The 25989-nt window shown below is 39.0% G+C and overlaps 2 protein-coding genes across 2 annotated transcripts; one reads left to right on the forward strand and one right to left on the reverse strand.

Moving 5' to 3' along the window:
• The first annotated feature begins 343 nt into the window (after positions 1-343).
• sox19b (SRY-box transcription factor 19b) lies at positions 344-6352 on the forward strand. The gene is made up of 2 exons (XM_051375247.1): positions 344-1449; positions 4105-6352. Exons 1-2 carry the CDS (start codon positions 788-790, stop codon positions 4364-4366), a joined length of 924 nt encoding a protein of 307 aa, XP_051231207.1. The 5' UTR covers positions 344-787; the 3' UTR covers positions 4367-6352.
• Positions 6353-18525: 12173 nt separating this feature from the next.
• On the reverse strand, positions 18526-25696 carry mpdu1b (mannose-P-dolichol utilization defect 1b). Its single transcript, XM_051375251.1, has 7 exons — positions 25533-25696; positions 22718-22783; positions 21725-21857; positions 21516-21601; positions 20901-21019; positions 19956-20066; positions 18526-19070 (listed from the first exon to the last, which is right to left on the reverse strand). Exons 1-7 carry the CDS (start codon positions 25657-25659, stop codon positions 18939-18941), a joined length of 774 nt encoding a protein of 257 aa, XP_051231211.1. The 5' UTR covers positions 25660-25696; the 3' UTR covers positions 18526-18938.
• Positions 25697-25989: the final 293 nt, after the last annotated feature.

Raw genomic sequence — 25989 nt, forward strand, 5'->3', positions numbered from 1 at the left:
TTAAGTCTATTGAGCTTGGTTTCTTGCAATAAAACAAAGACTTTGAAAATGACTTCCTTAAAAATAATCCCATAAGGATTACCAAACACATGTCATTAAAAAAAAAAAAAAACTTCAGTTTGCTTTAAAGAAATATCTACAAACTTATTTTAATTACAACAGTGTGATCTTTAAACTCAGAACTCAAATACATTTTTCACATGCCTAATCCTCTTCTGAAATAATTGATTATCAAGACTGTCTCCCTGGAGCGCCTCCTCCTCTTTCCACCTCCGTCATCAACAAGTGAGTCGCGCGCTGTTGGAGCCGTTTCAGTTGCAAATGCACGCGCACATGCTGCAGCTTTCCGCTCTCCCATTGGTCCACAAGCGGCTGACTGCACGAGAATAGAAGAAGTTTTGGAGTCAGCAGGCAGTAGAGTTCAGTGTGTGAGCTGTCCGTCTGACAACAAGTGGCTTTCCGCAGAGACAGAGGTCCGCAGCACCGAGGACAGTCATCTGCTTCACTTTGAATATCCTATGTGTAGCTATGTTAGTATCAAAGTAATGACTACCAGAATCAGAGTTATCATTTAAGAAAAACCTGAAAAACTGGTCTTCCTCTGCGGTGTGTTGCCTCCTCTGTGTGCTGTGAGTAATTAGTTAATTTGGATCACCCGGCGCTCCCGGTTAAACCTGACGGGAAACCTGGCTACAAGTCGCCAGGTGGAAGGCGACAAAAGGCTGCTGTGCGCTTCAGCGTTTCAACTTTTCACTTACTCCTTTGAACTTTCCTCTATCTGTCCAACATGTACAGCATGATGGAACACGAGCTGAAGCCGACCGGCCAGCCCCCTTCTCACCAGACCTCCCAGGGAATGTCACCGGTCACCGGCAACATGACCGGTAACATGGGCAGTAATGGCAACTCTCACCCGAGCTCCAAAACGGCATGTGCGCCTGGAGGTGACCCCATGGATAAAGTGAAGCGACCCATGAACGCCTTTATGGTCTGGTCCAGGGGACAGAGGCGCAAGATGGCTCAAGAAAACCCCAAAATGCACAACTCTGAAATCAGTAAACGTCTGGGAGCTGAGTGGAAACTCCTGACTGACGCCGAGAAGCGACCCTTCATCGACGAGGCCAAGCGGCTCCGAGCAGTACACATGAAGGAGTACCCAGACTACAAGTACAAGCCACGCCGCAAGACAAAACCTCTGCTTAAAAAGGACACTCAAGTGGGCAAGTACCCACTGTCCGCTGGGAACATGCTGGCGGCGGCGGCGGCGCAAGGCCAAGGTGGAAGTCCTAGGATGGAGAGCTACGGCTGGGGCCCCACCGGGGGGTACGCCGGCATGCAGGGTGAGGCGCTCGGCTACACACAGCAGTTACACCGGTATGACCTGTCGGCTCTCCAGTACCCACCTGCAATGACGGCACAGACGTACATGAACGGAGCCAACTCGTACAGGTGAGCTGTGTTTGTGTAGGAAGTCACTAAATTTAAGTTTGTAATGGTATCCAGTTGTACAATTTTTAAAGGCAGTTTGCTGAACTTCCACGGATTTTAAAGCCGTTTTTAATCATGCCACATCCTGAAGAAAATGCAGTGTTGTGTAAAGGGAGTCGGGCAAAGTAAGATTTTTATTGTATGGTATATACCACTGTTTCTTCTGTGCATATGACAATAACCTCTTGAATATTTAAACTATAAAGTGCGGGCTGCGACAACAGCCTGACTTACAGTCAAGTTCATAAATAAGGATACAACTGACTAAGTGAGGTTTGCAAACCTTGTCCATCAAGCAAACTCCTCCAAAAACTGTCCCACTGGAAACAAAACCATTAACATTGACTCAGTTGCGGTTCTCATATATTCATAAGTCATAGGCTCGGCCATTTTTTGTTTATTCCAATAGAAGTCTTTGATAATAACACAAGAAGTGTATAAGCTTCAAAGAAAGCCACCAAACAAGGTGTCCAACATGCTCTGTAGGTCAGAGCCACCTCTTCAGTACTAAACAAAAGGCCAAGCTTATCACATGACCTGATGATGACTTTCCAAAAAAGATGGATAAGAGTGTGAGTGCTTTCAAATGACAATCAATGGAGGAGAGAGTGTGCGTGTCTTCACAGAATCTTCAAATAAGTGGTATAAGATATATTATATGTAATGAAAATACACACTCTAACACCAAAGCAAAGAACCAGTTTATTCAGATTAAGGCTGATATGGTAAAAACATCATTGCAATTATTTTTGTTTTCTTAAAAAAATCTGTTTGCATATTACACTTGGCCATATTGCGATTTTGATAATATTTTGATTAATTGATTAATTCAGATCAAGGTTTTTTAATTATGCATTTTTATATTGTATTTAGATTCAGCTTTTGTTTTCATTAGTGGGTCCATCTTTAATACAGTCATTACTGCACACCTGTAGATCTAACTTGTTAAAACAAGTTCACAACAAAGCCATAATTACACTGACTTTTCAGTTTTATTGCAAGTGTGTGTGACTTGATGGTCTGAAGTACTCCTCTTAATCTCCAGAATTCACCTGGTGTAAAACTGACTTGTAAGAGAGCACTTAAAATTAGATTTTAATCGGGTTGAAATGTTGAGATGAAGTACATTCAGTCCCATTGAGTCACTGAGGAAACAACAGGGCTCAGTCTGTTGTCTACTTGTTATTCGTGTGACACTCTGCTCAGGGCTGGGTCCTGCTTGGAATGTTGATCAGTATGACTTGACGGCGGGCAGGACTACTCTGTGTGTGGTCTTCTACCCACAATCCCCTATTGCTGCTAAACCATTGTCCCAGTTCCACTTCTGGGTCTTCTCCTCCTGCCATTGGTCTCATGTTCCCCAATTTACAAAGACTTTAATAAATATTCTGGTGTGTGGATGGATGATGTTGAAATTTATTCCAGTATCTTCAACTAGGTCTTTTGACTAATAACTCAACTGCAGTTTTATCAATTTAGACATCTTTTTTGTTCTTGAATCCGTTAAGATGCTTTTATGTGTGTTATCGCTTGTCAGTTTTAGATGTCACAAACTTTGAGTCATGTTGGAGGCCAAACTTGTTGATGCCCATCCTCCCACAGAATTCCAGTTTAAAGTAAGAACGAAAGATTGGTCCGGACCACTTCTCAATTGATGCTTAGATATCCTACTCTACCTCTGAAAATAGACAATTTTGCTGAGAAATTACTCTGCAAAGGTAATCAGAAGTCTGATTTATTAAACAAATTACTTTAACAAAGAATATTTTAGTTAATATAATGAAAAATAAAAAGTTAAAAATTAACAGATTGCCAACAAATTCTAGTAAGGAACACTGAGAAACGTCACTACGTACTGTTAAAATTACAAGCCCTTTTGCAAACCAAAAGACCATTGATGTGACATTTATTAAGAATAAATGTTGCAAAAGACATGTTCCGTAAGATGTATTTCATTCTCTTGTGGCAAATTATTGAAAAGCCGAAGCGTTGTGAGTTTGTAAACTAGGCTAACCCTGATCGGTAGCGCAAACATGCAGCAGTGGCTCTGTCTCAACATGCACATAATTATTATAAATCTGGTATGGTTTGAACTCAGGTGTATACCCAACTCATTAACTTACTGACTCATAGCCTGTACAATAGGTAATGAGTCAAAGTACAGGACAACAATTTGGTTAAATAGTTGGCTAATTACTTTAGTGGAAGATGTATCCTGTCCTTTTTACCTCCTACAGTATTTATGCATAAAGAGTCATGTGTGACATTCAAATTCCATTACAAGAAGATACAAGTCCATGTGTCTATTGTTTTGGCAGAGTCAGTGTTCAGCTTTTTCCCCACTCACAACTGTGAAACTGAATGACCTTCAGTCTCAGTTCATTAATGCTGCTGATTTGGGACAATGGTTCTTAAAAAATATTGAGTCTACATTTTCAGGTTTTTCGAATCGAATAAAAGCATATTCATTCAAATATCAAGTGTATGACAAAACCCATTGCCCATGGCACATTCTCACAGAATGTTACACACAGTTCTGTTTTTATTTTTTCTATTTATTTATATTTTTAAACTTTGAGATGGCATCTGACTTGTATCGTCTCCTCCCCTCTACAGCCCTATGTCATACAGTAGCAGTCCCCAGCAGCCGAGCCCTGTCACCATGTCCATGGTGAAAGCAGAACCAGTGTCCCACTCACCTCCAACGGGGACGCCAAACCACCACCGGGGGCCTTTGCAGGGTGACCTTAGGGACATGATTAGCATGTATATTCCTGGACCAGGAGGGGATGCCGGCGACCCCACGACAGCACAAAGGGGCTACACTAGTGTCCAGCAGCACTACCTCACCGGAACCGTCCCACTTACACACATCTAAAACTGAAGTAGGAATCATGCAGAGGTTTAACTGACTGGGAGGGACGATGCACAGCTGACCGGACAGGCAACGGAGACAGTCGTGGGAGACTTTAGACTGGCAAAGCAAAGAGACACACAATATTAAGGAAATAACACCTTTTGTTCCTGCATTCAACAGTGTCATAGTTCCAGATGTGCCTGCAATTACACACAAGTGATGTCAATTTTTATATATATATATATATATATATATATATATATATATATATATATATATATATATATATATATATATGAAATGCTGTTTTTCTACCTCTTTGGTGCCATCTGTTCAGAGAAATGCCACATCCACCCACCAAACGTACATAGCTGAGACTCCTCTCCAGCAGACTTCTGTCCATGAAAGAAATGAAGACAGGGGCAACTTCTGTTTATTATGTACATATTAGGAAATGTTACTTTTGTCTTTTTTATATTTTTTAGAACTTATCCATATAAGTCTTAAGATTACTTAATGCCACCCTAAACACTTGTGACACTGGCACTCTTGGCAGTTTCACTATGCCCAGGCAGTCAGTGGCGAGGGACTAGTTTTCTACTGTTTGACCATGGAGCCAGTCCTTGCTGTCTTCAACCACAGCAGTGACAAACAACCTGGCAACCTGGTTGATGGATCAGTCAGCTGGTGATAAACACATCATCTGAGCTGAAGTGCTTTAGTTGGTCATTTGTAGTTGCTGTCCTGACGTGTGAGTGGAGCTGGAGAACAGCTGGGTGTCGGTGGAGAAAACCGGAAGGAAATGCACAACTTCAATGACAGAGCTGTTAAAATGAACTCTTTGTGCCTTGGCTTTGGTTTTATACTCTTCTATTTTTTTTGTATACTTTATTTTTTAGTGATGGAATTCTGTTGGATGACATGGAAAACACCTGTTGGACAATCAGCACTGCATCCACAGGAAACTAACAGAATACATTGGCTTCTATCATCTGTGGTGTTGCTTAAAATGTAGAACCAGTCTGATTTCTTCATTCAGTATGACCAGTATTCTCAGTCACACCACATCGCTGGATTTAGTGGAGTATTAGAAGATGTGTGGTGCTGTTTTTGCTGTCTGAGTTTTATTTGCTATAATTAGTTTTAGATTTGACCTTATGTAAATGTTCAGGTGCATTGTTCTGGCAGCATCCTGCATATTCATTGTCACTTTGCTCTAGGCAAGAGTTTTATTGTTTTTAGGCTTTTCATTAAGTGAATGGAATTTAATATGAAATGCTACATTTCAGTTGAGTTGTTTTATTCCAGCAGATTAAGACTTGCAAGTTATGTCTTCCACAAAGTACTCTGGATTGATAAAAAGGCCTTCCAGGCATGTTTTTAATGACCTGTCAGTTATTTCTGTTTTTACCAAAAGTAAAGGGTCTCAATAAGTTTAAGATTTTATCTCCAGCAAACCTTCCATCCTGTTTCTTAACTTTTTCTGATTAACTTTACCTGTGGGTAATATTATTCTATAAAATAAAAGTGTTTTTAATCTTGGTTTTCTCAAACTGACAGTAGTCATTTGTCTGTTTTTCTGTCTAGAATACTGTGTGGTTACTAGTGCTGCTATGGACCTAAAGGGAACTTTTATTTTCATTTTCAAACTACAAAACTGTGAATATTAAATGTGGTAGATTACAGTTATTCCATTACTAACTAAACATGCACTGGAAACAGATGCCTGACTTATTTTTGAAAAAGGGAGAGCAGTTCTTAAAGTAATGCATGAATGTTTACATTGCTACCCGAGTATTTGAAAACTTAACTTTTATACTGACTTTTATCTCTATTTTTAGAATGAATCCTCTTGTATGTAAATGCAGCCATATTGTAGTTACTGTAGCTTTGTGTAAATAATGTATAAATTTGTGGGCTCTTACACTAAGAGTCTGTCTTTTGATTAAAAAAAAAATGTTATGGCATTCATGACAATATTAAAAAGTCCAAATTCTTTTTTCATTATTGATGTCATGTTAAATGTTTCTGTGCTCTTTTAGTCCAACATTATATATTGGCGTTAATTTCGCACAATGACAAAAATACATTCAATGGCCACTTAAGTAGGTATACTTGGGCTGCTGTGTTGGATTGCATGAAATTGTACAACAGTCCCATCCAACCTTTCTAAAACTTAATTTAACAAATCAAATTAAATCATATCACATGGTTTTCCTCATCTGATAGTTTAATAATATAAATATATGTGTGTGTATATACACTTTATGGACAAAAGTATTTGGCCACACCTGTTCATTCTTGAATTCAGGTGTTCCAATCAGACCCCTTGCCACAGATGTATAAAGTCAAGCACCTAGCCATGCAGTCTCCATTTGCAAACATTTGTGATGCAAAATGGGTCGTTCTGAAGAGCTCAGTGACTTCAAGGGTGGTGCTGTGATAGGACGCCACCTTTGCGATAAGACGGTTCATGAAATTTCATCCCTGCTGGATATTCCACGGTCAACTAAGTGATATTATTAGAAAGTGGAAGCACTTAGGAACAACAGCAAGTCAGCCACAAAGCTGAAGACCACGTAAAATCAAGGAGCGGGGTCAAAGACTGCTAAGGCGCATGGTGCGTACATCATCAAGTCCAATGCCAAGCGTTGAATGGAGGGGTGTAAAGCGCATTGTCACTGGACTGTGGAGCAGTGGAAACCTGTTCTTAGGAGTGACAAATCACGCTTCTCTGTTTGGCAGTCAGATGGTCGAGTCTGGGTTTGGCTGATGCCGGGAGAACGTCACCTGCCTGACTGCATTGTGCCAGCTGCAAAGTTTGGTGGAGGAGGAATAATGGTATGGGGCTGTTTTTCAGGGTTTGGGCTAGGCCCCTTATCTCCAGTGAAGGGCTATGTTAATGCTTCAGCATAACAAGACATTTTGAACAATGCTATGCTTCCAACTTTGTGGTAACAGTTTGGGGAAGGTCCTTTTCTGTTCCAACATTACTGAGCCCCAGCGCACAAAGCAAGGTCCATAAAGACATGGTTTGATGAGTTCAGTGTGGAATAACTTGACTGGCCCGCACAGAGCCCTGACCTCAACCCCATCGAGCACCTTTGGGATGAACTGGAACGGAGATTGCGAGCCAGGCCTCATTCAACATCAGTGCCTGACCTTATAAATGCTCTACAGAATGAATGGGCAAAAATTCCCACAGAAATACTCCAAAATCTTGTGCAAAGCCTTCCAAGAAGAGTGGAAGCTGTTATAGCTGCAAAAGGGGGACCAACTCCATATTAAAGTGTATGTATTTGAATACAATGTCATTTCCGTCCGGTATTATGGTCAGGTGGCCGAATACTTTTGTCCATATAGTTTATATGTACACATAGATGTGTGTGTGTATATATATGTACACGTGTGTGTGTATATATATGTGTACACGTGTGTGTGTGTGTGTGTGTGTGTGTGTGTGTGTGTGTGTGTATATGTACGTGTGTGTATATATATATGTACACATATGTGTATATATGTACACATATTTGTGTGTATATATGTGTATATCTGTGTGTGTGTATATATATATAGTATAATATAGTTTATGTCGACACTGTCCCAAGTGTGGATTTACTTGATTTATGTTCATTGTTGGTGTTGTACTGGACATAATGTATGCATTACACTGAGAGGTGTTTCGATCCAGCCCGTTAATTGAGGGGGATGGAATCAATAATAAACATGATTGAATTAACTAAAAAGTCATCATAATCTGTGTAAAGCTTGTACTTGATTGCATTATATTTTACTGCTGTAATAAAGTGGCCACTGAGTGTAAGTAATGCTAGCAGTTGTAGGTAGGGCTGCAACTAACAATTATTTTCATTATCGATTAATCTGACAGTCAATTTCTCGATTAATTGATTAGTTGTTTGGTCCTTTTAAATGTTAGAAATGGTGAAAACTCTTGACCACTTTTTCCTAAAGCCCATGCTGACATCCTCAAAGGTCTTGATATTCAGTTGACTGCCATAGAGAACTAAAGAGACCAGAGAATATTCACATTTGAAAAACTGAAATGAGAGAAATGTTTTTTTCTTCTTACAAAATATCTCAAGATGATTAATAAAATATCAAAATAGTTTGCATATAATTAAATAGTTGACAGCTACTTGGTAGGTAGTTGCAGCTCTAGTTGTAGGCTAGTAATATACTGCTTTAGACCAATATTTTTGTAAGTCAGTATTTTATACAACTGTTGGCCATTTATCAAATCATGTAGAGTTTGGGTACAGACAATCATTGCATTTGTTTTTTTATTAATTCATTTTATTATGAGTAAATCTTCCCTTATTCCAGATTGAATAATTTATCTTCCTGGTTGAAAAAGCTGGTTATTACCAGACTCGTGAGTTTCGCTGTTTCTCAGCTGTTGCTTCAAACATGACCTGGTTCATCCAATCATTACAGAGCTAAGAACGGCATACCAGCAATCAAAACCGACCTTTTTTCACTTTCACAGCGTCCTCACAGGCGGAGCCGTCAGCTCTGCCCGAGGCACTGCGGACAAAAGTGAACATTAGTGGGAGAACATGGGTGTCTTGCCGGGATGGGAAGATGTGATGCGTGAGGGTGAATGGGGGCGGTAGTCTATAGTGCCTAGAATGATTTAAAGCTCGATTATTTACTTTCTTATCTTTACCCTCTTTAAAAAATCACTTTCCCCGTTCCCCTCCTCCTCCCTTTCACTCCCCCCCACCTTTCCCCACGTCTCTCCACAGAGAAAGCGGGTGGATGGCCCGTTCGTAATTGGCCGTGTCGGAGGCGCATTGTCCAAAGCTTTTCAGGCCGCAGGTGCATATAGTAAAGCCGGAGTCTCCGCTCCTCCCCCGGGCGTCTTTGTTCCCTCTCCCCGCTTCCCCCTCTCCCCCGCCGGGCAGAAAATTAGGGCTGCTTCTTGGGGCTTCGTCCTTAGGCTTAACCCTTTCACCGACCGCCGCCTTTCTCATGGAAATGGGAGAGAACCCCGCACCGGCTAATCGGTCACTAAGGGGAGGGGATGGTGGGGGGGAGGGCACCAGGATCAACAGGAGGAGGAGAACGGTGAACACTGAACAGATGCAATGGGGGGGATCGGTGAAAACTAATAGCTTCTCAAACTATATCTGAATGTGATTCGATTTTATAATTGGTGGTATATCTAGTTAATGTAGTATTTAATTATTGAAACTTGTCTGTGATCACAAGTTGTGTATAGAGTGGTTTATATATTGATTATAATAAAATCAAAGTTTAAACCATACTATTCCTTTCGCAACCCCCAGAACTTTGGAAGTACTTCCGGAACCCTCTCAGGAACTCCCTGTGCCCCTCAATCCAAAAGGGTTAGGGTTAGATTAGGTTCCACGATCCCTGGAACCTCTTCAGCAACAACGTTCAGAACTCTCTCAGTGATTCATGGAACCATATACACCTAAACATAAAATAGGGTTCTTCAAAAAGTTATTTGTCTTGCTGGGGTGGAACTTACCAAACTCTGATTAAACCTAGACCTAACCTAGAGAGGGCACAGTTCATTTGATACTGCTGCTGTGAAGCATTCTTAGATTGTACTAAAGCATGGGGATATGTGTAATATGTAGAACTCTGCCAATAATAAAAAGTTAAATAGCACCTGTTTTGGGGATAAATACAGGTTGAATATGGCAAAGTACCAAAGTAACATTTCTTGCCATGTAACTAGCAGAAGTTACAGCATGTATGTGGGTTGTTTTGGCTGCGGTCCATGGGTGGGTAAGGGTGGGGTAGGGAGAGGAATGGGTGGAGAAGGGGGTGGAGGCAGTGTCAATGGAAGGATTTTCTGGTCCAGTGCATCCCATCACTTAGCAACAAGCAGTGAGGCTTCAACAAGTGGTTGCCAGGGATCTGCAGAGAGTGACTTAAAAGTCTACAAAGAACTGTGGTCAGGCTGTGTGTGTGTGTGTGTGTGTGTGTGTGTGTGTGTGTGTGAGTGTATGTGTGAGAATCAGGTGGTGGATACCAACAGGGTTTTCTAAGTGCAAAATGACATTTACTTTGGTGACACACAATCTACTCATAACCTCCATGTTTTGCAGCGATTGGATTTGAATCCCAGCTCCTCTCCTGCAAAGTTAATTTATGCTCACTCACTGGCAGGTCAAGCTCTCATTCACTGGCTGCTGTTGTCTCTTTTTTCAATGAACATTCCAACAAGTAAGAGGAGGAATTAGGAATTATATCAATACAAAAAGACAGGAATGAGTTCAGCAACACTGCTCCAGGAAACCACCACTTCAGCCATGGAAACGCTGTCTGGATTTTGAAGTATAGTACCTGCTGCATTCCTTCAGGAGCCAAGACACAACTCTTATCTGCATGCACAGCAGGGCAAACACCTCCTATACACACTCTTTGACACATGTACGTAGACATAGACATGTATACACATGAACAGGAGGGACAGGCGAGGTTTGCAGATCAGCACTGGGATGCACTAGCATGCAATGTGTAATTTCTTTCATAAATTGGGGTGTAAAGTTGACACTAGAGTAACAACTAGTTGTAATTAAATTAGCTACTAAACTAATTAGTTTGTATGTTAATAAGTATGTCATAAGAAGCCAATCAACGATTCCATTGTCATGTTACTGTGCACATTAGCCTTCTGGCTAGCATGAGCCAGTTGGTATCAAAGCACATTGTAGTAAGCTAGATTAATATTGACATTGATTCACCCCTACCCATGGGGATGTCTGATTATTTAGTTTTTACTCTCTTTTAAGTTATGTTGTAACTTATTTCTGTGGGGCAACTGCATTTATTTTAGTAATAAATAAATAACAACTTAGCAGTAATTTAAATTATAACTAGGCTAAGTTTACCAGTGTGTAGGATTTAATGGCATCTAGCAGAGAAGTTGAAACTGGACCCCGCTTGCAACTGTATTTGACAACCTGGAATTGAGAACAGGCAGTGAAGTGTGTGGGAGGCCAGTGGTGCCTTGTCGACCCCCAGTGTTTGGCCTGAATGTATCTTAATCATAAACCCAAGCCCTAATAATACAGCACCCCTGAATTGAAAACTGGTTAAAGTGCCCTCAGATTTAAAGGCTTTTTCCATCTTCCTGTCTTTGTTAAGACTTGGTCCTCATAGATTACTGTCAGAAATATGCACACCCTCCTCCTCAGGTGGTTGGGTGAGGTACAGTGTTGTCTGCTGGCATGCAGGTGAAGAGGTGGGTGGCTGCTGTTTTGGCAGCTTGCCCCTTCAGTTGTAACAAACACAAGATCTACTGCATTTATGAGTAAGTGTCACGCTGTGAAGCATACCACATGCAATACCAGGGTGGGACTGAGAGGGCAGACACACGCACAGAGCTAGGTAGACTGGTTCTAAAGATATGATAGTGATCATTGTTTTGTCTGAAAACAGTAGAGGTAACCATCACCAGAAAGGAGGATATACGCAAACAGCAACTAATGCTGGCATGTTACTACCAAAAATCAATATCTATATTGTGAAATTCACTTGAAGTTTACCTACAAAAAGTGACACCCTTCCAAAAAATATGTCTTTCAACCACAGACGTACTTAAGGATTTTAAATTTTAAACTGGAACGACTCTTCAGGAAATCAGTCAACCCTCTCTTTGAATCAGGCAGACCACCGTGATTGCCAGCAGGTTTGTCAGATGCAGCCCTACTGCCACTAATAGAGGGAATTGTTGTCTTCACCACCTAACTAGCTCAGCATGTTTCTCTGATAACTCTAGATCCAGACGTCCGAAGACTAAAATCTTTCACCAGAGTTAAAAACCACCAAAATGACGAGGATTTCTCCGGGTTTGAACATTGATGGAAACACTGGGATAATTACACAACACAACAAAATATATAACATATAGTTTTTGTTTTTTTTTACAAATTTTAAGAGAAATTTTAGGTACTTGAGTATTTGTAGTTTATATTACTTGGTACTTCTACGCCACTACCTTTCAGAGAGACTACAGTTTAAAGATTAAACCAGTAGCTCCCAAACATTTTGGCTTGTACTCCACAAAAATCCACCTCTGGTCATATTTCAGATGTATATGAGAAAGGGTGATGATATATAATAATATATCAGTCACAGGGGACATTTTATTACAAAATGATCTCCACCCTCAAATGATAATACTTCTGTACTTTTACTTACGTAGGATTTTGGCAGCAGGCCTTTTAATTTCCGTGGATTGTTACTTTGTTGTATTGATTCTTTTAAGGAATCTGAATTCTTCATGTATAGCTGTTTTCATTGCTTTATATATACATTGTGACAAAAGTGTCTCTCTGATATGACACTTTCCAAACTGTTGCAGCACCTGTGATGGACAACAGGAGGAAAAATCTTCACTGTAATTGAGCCTCAGACCACCAGTTGCTTAGTAGCCTACATTTTGATATAATTTATTTATTATTGTTATTTATGTTTCTAGGTCAGTAGGTTATGAATATGCCTATACATTATTTGAGGTGCCTTTGCACACTATAGTATACTATTCTGTTACTGCTGTGACAAATAAAAATCATAGGAATATTTTTAAATATAGTAACATTAGAAAGTGCATTCAAGAATTGAGGCATGTTAAGCTTACTTTAAAGTACTAAGTTCAATCAAGGAACATCTTATCTTAACCCTATCAAATTCAGTTCTAAGTCACCATAGGAATATTATGGGAAAATTGAAATGGTAACATAAGTGAAGTAATAGTCAGATTTATACGGTAAATGTTTCTCAGGAGGCTGCTGGATCTCAGTGTTGTAATGGTACAGATAAAATACTGTTGAACTGTCATGAGGTCCATATGGCTGGTAGATGGACAACCCACACAGCTCATTACTTTTATTTAGCCTCACCTTTTCAGTCTCGTTACTGGCAGCATTGCATACACTGCACTGGTCTTGTTGCCCACAGATAATGCCCCAGGTTCCAAAAGCAACAGGGTTCATGGAAAATGTGGCCCCGAAATAGTAGCAAGAAAAAGAGTAGCAGGCATTAAGATGAGCAGCACAAGATCAATTATATGTGACATTATATATTATTACATTATATTATACATATGTGATAACAGACATAGGTATCAGAAAAAATGATGAAGACTACTGATTTGGTGAAAGGAGTTCATCTGGTCTGTTTAAGTTTTCAGTTCTTTTTTCCAACAATAAAAAACAAACAAACAAGCAAAAAAACCCAAAAGAACAAAAACAAAGAAAGAACAAAAATAGACAGAGAATAAAAGTAGACAGACAGGTTGACAAGGTTGACGCAGGCATTAGTGCAAAATGGAGTGATCATTCACACAGACAATGAGTTACACGTTAAAGAATATGAAGTCCACCTTTCCCAGTTCTGTTCAGCTCGTAGTCTTGGGGTGAAGGTCAGTTTTTCCATGCATTTTATTTCGTTAACAATGGTGATCCAGTCATTCCTTGATGGCAGATTTCTCTGCAGCCATTTCCATGTAATGGCCTTCTTGCTTGCAGCCAAGAGCACTTTATAAAGATAGTTGTCGTGGGCCATTAGTCCAACTGGGATTTTACCCAAATAAAGTGTAATAAAAGAAAAATCTACTTTTAAACCAAAGATTGACCGAAGTTTTCCAGCAAGTTCTTGCCAATATGGTTGAATAAGGGGGCAGGCCCAAAATATATGAAAGTAGTCTGCCATTGTCTGTCCACATTGTCAGCAGCATTTATCCTGTCCCTGGAAACCCTGCTGTTTAGATTTCAATTTAGGAGTCACAAAATATCTTATTATGTTCTTCCAACAGAATTCTTGCCAGGCTCTGGAGTTAGTGGTTTTAGCTTGACCTGCCCAAACAGTTCTCCAGTCATCCTCAGATATCTCCAGGCCAGACACCCCCTCCCATTTCTGATTAACCTGGAGAGTAGAAGGGTTCTTGGTCTTTAGCCTTATATGCATCGGTAAATATACTGATCAGATTGGAATCCCTATTGTCTGTAGTCTCTGACCTGGAAATATCTGAACATATCCTCTCTTCCCAGTCTGTATGATTTAGAGAGTAAAAGACTGTAGGCTGTCCTTATCAGCTTTAGTGCAGTAGGCTGTAATACCATTGTGTGCCCACTGCCTGAATGGCTTATCTAGACCTGATGGTATAAACACTGAGTCATATTCCACCCATTGCAATATTTTTGCATGTTTCTCGAGATGGAGTTTTTTACAGGTGTTAAAGCACACCTTAAGGGCAACCCTGGTCCAGCAATTTATTTTATCCAGGTGAGGATCATGGTGTTGGCAGTTACCTAATAAAGACTGTGCTGGTGTTTCAGATTGCATTAATTCCAAATCTTTCCATTTGGCGGAGTAGTTTGGATTACACCAGAAACCAAAACTTCTTAACGTCCTCCCGGATCCATTCTTGATATATGTTCACCAACTATTTATATAATCTTATTTTATCCTGATTGTCCACACCACAATTTTAATAGGTTGGTCTTTTCTGTACACATGCTAGCTATTGCATGTGTGTGTCCGTCCTGGGAAATGATCCCTTCTTTGTTTGCTTTTCATTGTGCAATATAAACAGGTATTTGGCAGTGTTCCATCCTATCTGGTTTACTACACATTTGTCACTTCATTCCACTTTTAACAATTCAGTTGTCTTTATGTGCTCCTCTTTTGCTCTGTTCCATTTCTACTTTCACGACAGGGTAGATCTGCGTATTCAGAAATATTCTGCAAGTTGAGACTTAATTTAGGGTTATATTTTAGTTTGAAGATTTGTCTTCTCTTTTAGGTTCCAGTGAAAGCCAAAATTTGGCTTTCAGAAACAATGATACCATGAAAAATGTTCTACAGTCCCACCAAATGTTTTTTTGTGAGATGCAAGTAGCTACTTGCTGAGGCATTCACTGGTGTCCCAGAGGGGATTAACCTCTTATAGAATGATTGAATAATATTATTCAACTTCTAATCTCTGTCATTAACATATTTGTCAATGACACCTTTACGCACCCTGTTATGACTTATCTTGGATTTCATCTTTTTTTTATTAAATGATTTTGCATGTAGGGAATATAAGAAATCCGATTATCAGTGTAGATTGGCTCCAGACATCCTTAGTTTTGCTTTCATTTTAAATAATTTATCTTTATTGTTTATTTTCACTAAGAATGTGATGATCTTATGATAGGTAAGCCATAGCTCACCCTGGCTACTTGCATTAGTTTTAATGAGGTGTTTCTAATAAACAGGCAACTGAGTGTACTTTGGTTCGAGAATAACCCATAAAAACATCTAAGAATCAATCAACTACTCTTTGCAAGTTTATTTTCATAGCATTCTGCAATGAATATAAGCCAGTGGCTTCCTATAAAACTTTAAAAAATCTAAAACACTTCAGTTCTGGCTGATATTAATGTTAATAGTAATATTAAAATGATATGTTCTTTTTGTTGCTCAACTCTTGTTAGGCATATTAAGAAAGAAAAGAGTGGTGAGCCTACTCTGAAGCTGAGGAGGGAAGAAGGACCTCCCAAGATGAAAAGTGGCAGGTGATCTGTCCTAGTAAACACACCAATCTGTACCATCTCTGTTCCAGAATCAGATATGAGCCAGCCTGCAGCTATGCCCTCAGCTCCTGACCCTCAACCCATTTCTCTCTCTCTAAAAAAAAAAAAAAGGAAAAGGTTTCCCTTTCTTTCTTTCTCTCTCATGAAATGCTCTTGTTGATCCCAGGCAGCTGACCTATTCTGTCCCTTCCCTGAACTCTGGTGCGCACCCCTCAGGATGGGAAAGAAAAGGTTGTCAAACAGAAAATTACATGGTGATGCAGGTGATGCAAAACCCCCTCTGACATATCCATATTGTACTGGTATCCATATGGTTTTAAACAACTGCTATACAAAATGTACATCATAAATAGACATGCTATTTAAGTTTGTGTTTTTATGGTGTTTTACTTGGGATTAACTATTTCATCTGTAATACATGAGGAATTTTGTGTTCATGTAATGTCATCTTGTTAAATAGCAAAGTATAGCATGTTGGCTGGAGTGGGTTTGAATTTTTTTTAAATTTTGTTTGGGAGTCAACTGTTGTAATGACTGAGCCACAGTGTCAGTTAGCAACTCTTTGTCCAAGAAATTACATTTATATATGCTAATCTGTTTTGCCAAATGAGAACAAAACATAATTCCTGCCTGGGTTATTTTCAATGGCAACATTTTTTTGAATGAGTGAAGGGCTAAGTTATTGTACTACTGTACAACCTTCTTTTTCTAAACTTAACTAAATGCTGCAAGTAAACAGAACCATAATAAAGTTGAATCATGCCACCCCCCGGTGGAATTTGGGGTTGCTATGAGTGGATATGTTAGCGAAAACAAAGTAAAACTACACCGTCAGTGAACATACAAGGCATGATAATTAAAAGCATTTCGTCATTATGTATGTGTTTTTACTGTTGTGAATTAGTTATATATTAATATTATTTCCAAGACAGAGGCATGCAGTCAGTAGTTGCAAAAGCAAATGTTATTTGGTTAACTAGACTCGTGAGCTTGAAAGGAATGGAAAGTGAGCCCATGTTGAGACAATAACTGCTCATAAAGGAACTAACCAGATTTTTATGCTGCAGAAGCTGAACATTATCATACTGAATATGTGGAAGAAATTGTGGTAAAAGGGAACAGTGTAGAAAGATTCAGCCTTCTTTTTTGTGGCTAACAGAGCACTCACAGAAAATGACAGCAAAAACTATGCAACTTTTGCTGAGCAACGGCAACAGCAGCCTCTGCTGTCACAAGTGGTAATTACAGGATTAATTGAATTGAACATTCAATTATGTTGATATTTGTGCAGTCTATGGTACTACACTATTCTAATTGGAAGGAAATTGTATTTAAAAAGTCAAAGTTAAACTTTTAATGTTAACTGTTGCTCCTTCACAATTTCAGCTCCAGCAGTTGAGGCAATTCAATTTGTAATTGGCAAAGCAGAAGGAAGCTTAAGAGGTCATATATTTGGAACTTCAGAACCATCAGTTCTGCACGCTAGCATATCCCTACTGGTCAACTTTCAGTTGTTTTTTTTTTTTTAAAGTAAATTGAGCAACACCCCAGATTTTTCAGTATAATCTCAATGTTTGTTAGATTTTCCCTAAAGCACAGTGTTCTCATGCAACACAAGTGTGCAAACTACATCTCCTCAAGATGAAGTGCTCTCAACACAACAATTATTATATGATGTGCCTAAATTAAGAGGGATAATCTGTTTTACAGTATGTGGTAACATTTTATAAACCAAACTTTCACTTTGAAATGTGAACTGTGTTCTGGAAAATGTAAAGTTATATGATACAACATTGTTTGGTCCTTTGAATTTATGTCACTCCTTTGACCCCCCCAATCTTTGACAGAATTGCCTGCAATTATAAGGAAACACTAGTAGCACTAGCTATTATTTTGTCTTTCTGAGTACACTGTCAGCATGGATGGTGGTCAACAGGGTCATGGTTTCTGCTGGAATATGTGCAATATGCTAAACATATAAATCCCTATTATGTTGTAATATTCACTGACATGTCAGCATTAATTTTAGCTTGGTGTAAAATTATACTTGGTTGATATACATAGTGTGTTCTCCACACAAAACAGGCGGTGTTGATTCAGTTGGTGATTGACAGAAGAACACCTCTCACTCTTGGGAGGGTGTTACAGGAAGCTGTACAGTTTACGGACTAAAATGGGCAGCATCAGAAATCTGCCACACACTATATAGTTCAAGCTGCCGTAGGTAACTTTTATAAAAATTACTTCTTAGCCAATACATTAACTGCATTTGTATTTAAATGATACATGCTAAACATTATTTGTGCCAGTCAGAATGTTAGCATTATTATTGAGTGCACTGACGTGCATGCCAATGTAACCCTCTAGCTCAAAGCACCACTGTGCCTAAGTAGTCTCACAAAGACACACACTAGTGTGGCTGTGAGTAATATTGTTCAAACCGGGGCTGAAACTTTTTTTTTAGGTACTTCATTTAGTATTTTATATTTACGTTACATCTGGCAATGTGATCCTGTAGAAAGTTACAGAAATCTACAGAACCTTTTCATATTCATTCAAATTAGTGGAATTTTGCATCAAACAAAACAAGACAAGACATGGTAGCATCAATGTCATCTCATAATGTCACCAAATACAGACCATAGAAAATACCCTACAATTATAGGAACTAGTGTGGAATTATGTTTATGTGAAATGATAAAACAATAAATCATTCTTTATCTAAGGCAAAAACTTTTAAACCATTTAAAGAAATAATCTTGATGATTAGAACTGTAATCGGAGACACTGGATGTGAAAAATCAACAGGCAAGTGCACAAACTGTGTATAAACATTCTAACACACCAGTATGAACAAAGCCTGACTCTAATGAGGAAAACTGAATTAAGAGGAATGTAATAACAGTATATGGCACAGCAGGAGTCTGGACCCATCGCCTCTCTTTGAGAGTGTCTAAAGTTGGACAAGTTGGAAAGTGTTCCTCGATGATTGAAGTTTAGTGACTGTCCTTTGCCTACTCTCTCTTCTTTTTCTTCTTCTTGGATTCTGGGGAGCTGTTCCAGTAGTAGAGAACCTGCAGAGCAATGACGCCATTACAGGCGGAGGATATAACGTAGGTGAGGGCCATCAGTGAATCTCCAGTTTCCTGTATGAACACAACATACCTCAGCTCAAAATACTCCCGTGACATGTGAACCAGTGTTTCCTCTACGTTGATTTTGGAGCGGCGGCCCGCCACTGTTGAATTTCTGCCACCACGGTATCAGAAATGGGGCAGACGCACAATGTAGTCACGGTTGCCTTTTAAATGATCCTGCCGACATAATGCACCTTGTTGGCTGCCGCTCACATTGCAGGGGGGTTCGGACAGGCCTGCCCCCACTGCTAAAAAAAAAACCTAGGGGAAACACTGATGTGAACACAAGCTGATAAGATTGTTTTCATTTTTCGACATTAACTTTTCCAGCTCTACTCCTGAAACTGAACCAGGGACTCATCCAAAGATAAAATGGCACACAGGAATGTTTACATTAGAAAGAAATTTGTATTTTTGAAGGGGTTAAAATACAGAGAATATGATCTCATTAGGACTGGGCAGTTCACTGAATGAATATTTAGTTTACCAGTTTAAACAAAAACAATTATTAAAACATTATGAATCTATAACTGAACTAATGTATCTTTAGTTATTTAATTCCTTAAGCTTGGCTGATGTTTGCAGCCTGCCCCTTGAATGGTTGTTGTACTTTAAAGCTGCAGTAGGTAATTCTTATTAAAAAAAAGGTTCTTCTGGCTCCCCGTTTCCCAGCTTGGTTGATTGGTTTTTTTGTACAGGCCCGGTGGATTCCTGCAAAGGCCATTAGGAGCACTAGGAGGAGCCAGAGGGACCTGATTCTTTTACAGATAATCTGTATCATGTACTACTGTCAGGATATAGTGAAAGTTTCAGCAAATATGACAACAAGTTGTTTTTATAAAAGTTAAAATGTCATCAGTCAGTCATATTATAGATGAGCACACAGACACTTACCTGTAGTGAGGTGAAGATGCGGGCAAGGGATCCAGCAAACAGCAAGAAGACAGAGATGGCAGACAGCTGGCCAGTGTGCCCATTGCGGAAGTTGGAGGCTGCCTGGATCAACTGAGACAAGCATACACTGTCAGTCTCTCCTGTGCTGTGTGATTGCACATGTGAATTATTAATTCAATTCAATTCAATTTTATTTGTATAGCGCCAATTCATAACAGAAGTTATCTCAGGACACATTTCAAATAAAGCAGGTCTAGACCGAACTCCTTATAACATTTACAGAGACCCAACATTACCACCATGAGCAAGCACTTGGCGATGAGGGCAAGGAAAACTGCCTTTTAAGAGGCAGAAAGCTAGGACAGACCCTTCAGCTCTAGGTGGGTGGTCGTCTGCCTCAACTACTTTTCTTTCCGTTCAAAAAGTTTTTGTATGTATTTCTTTACGTGCTGGGAAATCTGCAGCATGGAAAGAAATTTTGCATTAGATGTTTGTACTGTAACCATGGAAACAGACAACGGTCTCTGCGAAGGCAAATTCTTGAGTTACAGAGGCTTTTTTATATAATCTCTAAGCAGATGAACTTTGAATATATCACCATCACTGGAAAGAGTGAGTTCTGCTGATTACAGCAGTGTATATATGACATATACACGCTGATTTGACTGAGTTATGACTGGGACATGGCCATTTTTATGCAAATTGCATCCAGTCTGTTACATGTGACTTGTTATGGGCAACAAGGATTGAACTTAATGACAAAGGAAACAAACTAATTAATTCTTTTTAAAAAAACGTGTTATAATTACAAGAGCACAGCGCTGAAAAAAACAGCTACATCATAAAACACATTTTTATTCAGATTTTTCACTGCCAGCAAAGACGATATGAAAAGTGCAAGCAATATATTATATATTATATTTGTATTGTGTTTTCTTTGCCTACCCTGCCGATGATGATTGCAGGCATGTTAGAGGCCTGCATATAGGTAACCACTAACAGGGGAGTGACTGGAGACAGCAGGAGGATGAGCAGGCCAAAATACACAATCAGGAAGAGGAGACCTGGGAGAGAAAAAACAAACACTGGCAATAATCTGAGGGCCAATGTCAGACTAATAGAGGATTTCTTTAAGACTGTATCCAGGTTTGAGTTTTTCTGGGGTTTGGTTCCGTTTTATTTAGAGCCCGGCCTTTATGGGATTTCTTGCCTGATACTCATTTTAAAGGGGAAAAATGTACCAATTACCGATATAGTGAAATTTAGAGCTGGAATGAAAATAGATCTTGAGGAATGTGCACCGATTATGCACCAAAATGACTCACAAGCACTTCAAAGGCTGCTTTCTCACTATTAAGACCAGGCTATTTAAGTTAAATATTCTTTAACATGTTTAACATATACACTGTCAACAAATTCTAGCTGACATTACTGAGAGCTGCTTCTTCTCTTACTTTGTGCTGCTTGCTACAGTACTGTAAATCACAGTGCACGCTGCTGGATAAACTTTGCAGTGACACCAATATATTGTCATCTTTAATAGAGTGCATGCAGTCTTACCTCTGCTGGTTTTTCCTCCATAGTACTGAATGAGGAAGCCAATGGCGACGGTCTGCAGCATGAGGAACAGAGCCTCACCCCAGGCACTGAGGTGACATTTAGCACGTTACTCACTTTGTCCCTCAACATATGAAACAAAATGCAGTGATTACAACCGTGAGTGCTCCATGTAAATTTCCACTTCAGAGTTGATTTACATATGGCCCAACCTGAAAGGGAACTTGTTGGCAATGCTGTAGGCCATTGTTCCTGTGATGGCTAGCAGCTCCAGCAGAACAGACTTGAAGCTCAGTCCCTCAGCGCTCTTTGCTCCCATCAGCTTTAAGATCTGAGGCAGCTTCACTGTGAACAAGGAGGGAGAAAAGTCAAAGTATACAGTCTGCATATCTAAAAACATTCTGCATTTCTGTAATAAAAAACAACAATCAAAAGCCACCAATTTTTAAGCAGTCCACCCATCCATTTTCTAGTTTTTCTAAAAGTTTGCACTGTAAAATAAATATAAACACACAGGTTGACTGTTTTACACAACAACACATTTTTAATACTTTGAGAAATACAAATTAGGGCGCAATATGGCAAGAGCAATATCCTAATTTTCTTAATGCTAAAATGTGTGACACACTTTTAATTCATTATAATAAAAATATACTAGAAATCCTGCTTTCCTTCCTTTACATGTTTGACATGTTTGTTTGGTACAGACACAAATTAAAACTCCCACACTAACTGTGAATCATATCGCACTTGCAATATCCGTGGACATAATCACAATATGTCTTTTTTTTACCATATCGTGCAGCCCTAGTATAAACATATTTTTCGATAAAACCTATTTTGAATTTAACACGAGAAACCAAAGCTCTCAAGTGTTACATTTTATATAAACAAAGGCAGCTGTACAATGACTTAAACTAAATAAAATACAGTCTAAAACTGACAAAATTTGGATTTCAATCAGCTAAGCACATAGCATATCAAAGTACAGGAAAGGAGAAAGTTGACAGAGGCTTGCTCAACTGTTACTGGAGCAGAGAGCGAAAAGGGTTGCAGCTTAGGAAGGGTCAAGTGTCTTTAGTTTTCATTGACTAAAACGATAATGACTAAAATCTATTTAAAATTAACACCAATTATTGACTAAAACTGAATCAGGTGTGCAAATAAAGACAGTTATAAAAGGAAGTGGAGGTGAGGTGATTTACCCATCACTGATCCGAGGATGATGCCGATCCCTAGGCCTTTGCTCAGCACAATCTTCAGACATTGTACTGTAACAAAAAATAAAAAACATTCATTAGCTGGCTGACATCAAAGTATAGACAGACAGACAGACAGACAGACAGACAGACAGACAGACAGACAGACAGACAGACAGACAGACAGACAGACAGACAGACAGACAGACAGACAGACAGACAGACAGACAGACAGACAGACACACACACACACACACACACACACACACACACACACACACACACACACAAACACAAACACACTAGATACCATCACTCAGACAATATAAAGCAAGAAGAAGGATCACATGAATTTGCAAGCAGGGGAGAAATAAAACATAACTTATATTGAATGGCAAATTAGTGATATGTATGAACTACAATGTGTCTCTCTAAATACTTTCTGACTTCCCTACTCTGAGCTGTTTTTATATTTAAGAATGGCTTACAAATACATAGTTTCATTTTTAAGAACAGGCTGAGTAAATTCTGAAAACAGCAGCTCACTGTAGTTTTGACCCAATATTACTAAAACAGGAGGAAATAGTGTTTTAGGGGACTATTTTCAGCAATGGACTGATTTACATTTAGTATGCTAGTCCATTGAGTATTTAGGGCAGCAAGATGGTGTATGTGGAATTGAGTTTCCCTGTCACAAAAGGATGCATAAAATGCATAAAAACTAGTCCATGCATTTGTTACTTCTAGGCTGGATTAATGCAATTACTGCAGTCAGGCTGTCAAGATTCTCTAGTTGATCCAGAAGTCTGTAGCACGACAGGAAATACATATTTCTCCCTGTAAAATTCAGAATAGAAGTTGAACTCAAGATAAAACCACCAGTCCATCTGAGCTATAACTGCAATGTACAAGTTACTAAAGTTGAACACAGTGACATGTTTATTCTCAAATCAAAGTTGACGTCTCATGTTGACATGGGATGTGCTTAACTGTATAATTAAAATCTCAAAACTATATATGCACAGTATTCAATGCACATATTGCTTTTCAATGCACTACAGTAAAGATAATAAACAATTTGGGCCAGGAAACTGTCGATGTAAATTACATGGTGGGGTCCGATTTCATATGTCAAAGCTGAATACTATGCTGCATCTTATCTTCATCTATAAATTAATCTTCAGCATCAATTATTTGACGGAAGTTCAGTCACACAGGACTTGGTAAATGAACCTGTACTTGTATAGCGCCTTTCTAGTCTTCCAACCACAAAGCACTTTTACACTACATGCCACATTCACTCAGTGATGGCAAAATGCATCAAACAGAAACTAACTCGATGCACAGCATCAGGAACAACCTTCCGATTAGCGGACGACCCGCACCAGTCAAGTCAAGTCAACCCGACTCGAACCCACAATGTCATACTTACTAGCAAAGTGCAGAAACAAACTGAGCTAACAAAGGAGTATGTGAGTTTATCTTTTCTGCTGAGTCTGAGCTCGCTGCTGACCTATGATATGCCGGCAAAAGGTTGCATGCTTTGTTTACTGCAGCGAATATGTAACATTTAAAATGTCTATAAACACTAGACCTATGTTATTGTTGATTTGTGTACTTACATTATCCCAAATGTTTCTATTTATTCAGGTAACGGTGTCAATGGCATCATATCCCCTTCATGCATGCATTGTGGTTGTCTGCCAAAAGTCATAAACTGACTTTTTATCTAGTTTTATCCAGTCACATTTTACTGTACACGTTTTAGAGCTTGGTGTTTTTTAACTCTATGTTTGAACCGGATAAAGGATTTTAGTCATTTAGTAATTGATCTTAAGTTATCAGAGAAACAAGCTGAGCTACTGTTAGCAGCAGGAAGGCCTCCGGAGCGTCCTTTGTCTGCCCAACAGCGTGGGAGAAACAGTGACTTTTAAGGTGGAACCGCTTTATTCAGTGTTTTTAGCGGTTTTAATCAGCGGGTCCATTTATTTGGAGAGGAGGAGACATCTGTGGATAATCGGGCTCCCAGTAGAAACCTCCTGATTGATGAACACTGAAGGAATCCTAACTGGGAGAAGCTGACTGCAATGACGACATTGGGAGTGAAGACAACAACTCCCATGATACCACTACTTTCTATCTTTATTTATATTTAAAAAGTACTTGATTCTGTGTGATTCTTACGCACCAGTGCACCAAGGCAAATTCCTTATATGTGTAAAAACGTACATGGCAATAAACCCAATTCTGATTCTGATGATGATTGTTCTGATGTGAGAGACCACCTTAGCAGCAGAAATGAAATATTGGACGTTAAATATGTGTTACTTTGTGACCACAAACATTGCAGCTTTCTTTTAACATTCTTTCAACATTCAACTCTTCCCTTACTGTGAATTGATACAATCGGTGCTTGATGTCTTAGGTCTGGCTTTCAAAGTCAAAAATGAAAAACAAATGAAGTGAATTAGTAATTAGTTACACTACTAGTTGCTGGGGAAAGTAATTGTATTACTGTAATAGTATTACTAGTAATAACCCAGCATTCTTCCTAAATAAACATATTAGGCAAATAGATTTGTGAGGGGGAAAAAAGATTCTGTAAGTCATTACAATGAGAAAAATACTGACATTGTATCTCTTTACAAATAAAGGTTTAGTATCAGAAATTCATTATTTTGAGATATTACGTCAAACTATTGAGAATTTCCTTGACAGGTCAGAAAGCAAATTACATACTACAGACCAACAGGAAATCAACATCGAGTCTTCCATGCTCCCAGTGCACTGATCTCCCGGTATTCAACCTAATGACACTTACCGTCCAATAGGTTGAAATTGAGAAAGAACTCGTCGTAACATGATTCGGGCATAAAATATGTCAGTAAAAGTCCTTTGAAAGGATCCATAAACGATGACCCTTTATCCAGGACTGTTTTCTCCGCCATTGTGGGGATTAATATGACGTTGCCGTACAATGTGTAACACGTAAAGAGTTCCACCAGTTCGCATGATAATACAAAGGTTCCGCCAATTGAACACAATCACAAATTAATTATTCTATTTTTCAAATCACAAACTTCACATAATAATGAAAATGATGACACAGTAACTAATAAAATGATATAAAAACGTTAAAAAACAGCATTGTGTTTTAATTTCAACTGTATATGGAGGAGTAGTTTAAATTTACGGAAGACTATTGGATTTATGTATATAAATAAATCTCAGGATCCTATGGAGCCCCTAAAGTCCCCAAAAGGAAATACTTTTTATCT

This window comes from Dicentrarchus labrax, unplaced genomic scaffold (genome assembly GCF_905237075.1).
Source record: "Dicentrarchus labrax unplaced genomic scaffold, dlabrax2021, whole genome shotgun sequence".
Taxonomy (NCBI): domain Eukaryota; kingdom Metazoa; phylum Chordata; class Actinopteri; family Moronidae; genus Dicentrarchus; species Dicentrarchus labrax.

Bases quoted from the DNA above. Each gene is read 5' to 3' on its own strand.
- mpdu1b (XM_051375251.1), bottom strand. From the start codon at position 25,659: ATGGCGGAGAAAACAGTCCTGGATAAAGGGTCATCGTTTATGGATCCT. The intron at 21,602-21,724 runs GTTGGGCCATAT...ATGTCACCTCAG, and splicing joins GCCAACAAGTTCCCTTTCAG to TGCCTGGGGTGAGGCTCTGT. The intron at 19,071-19,955 runs GTAAGTGTCTGT...GTGTTCATACAG, and splicing joins GCATCTTCACCTCACTACAG to GAAACTGGAGATTCACTGAT.
- sox19b (XM_051375247.1), top strand. From the start codon at position 788: ATGTACAGCATGATGGAACACGAGCTGAAGCCGACCGGCCAGCCCCCT. The intron at 1,450-4,104 runs GTGAGCTGTGTT...TCCCCTCTACAG, and splicing joins AACGGAGCCAACTCGTACAG to CCCTATGTCATACAGTAGCA.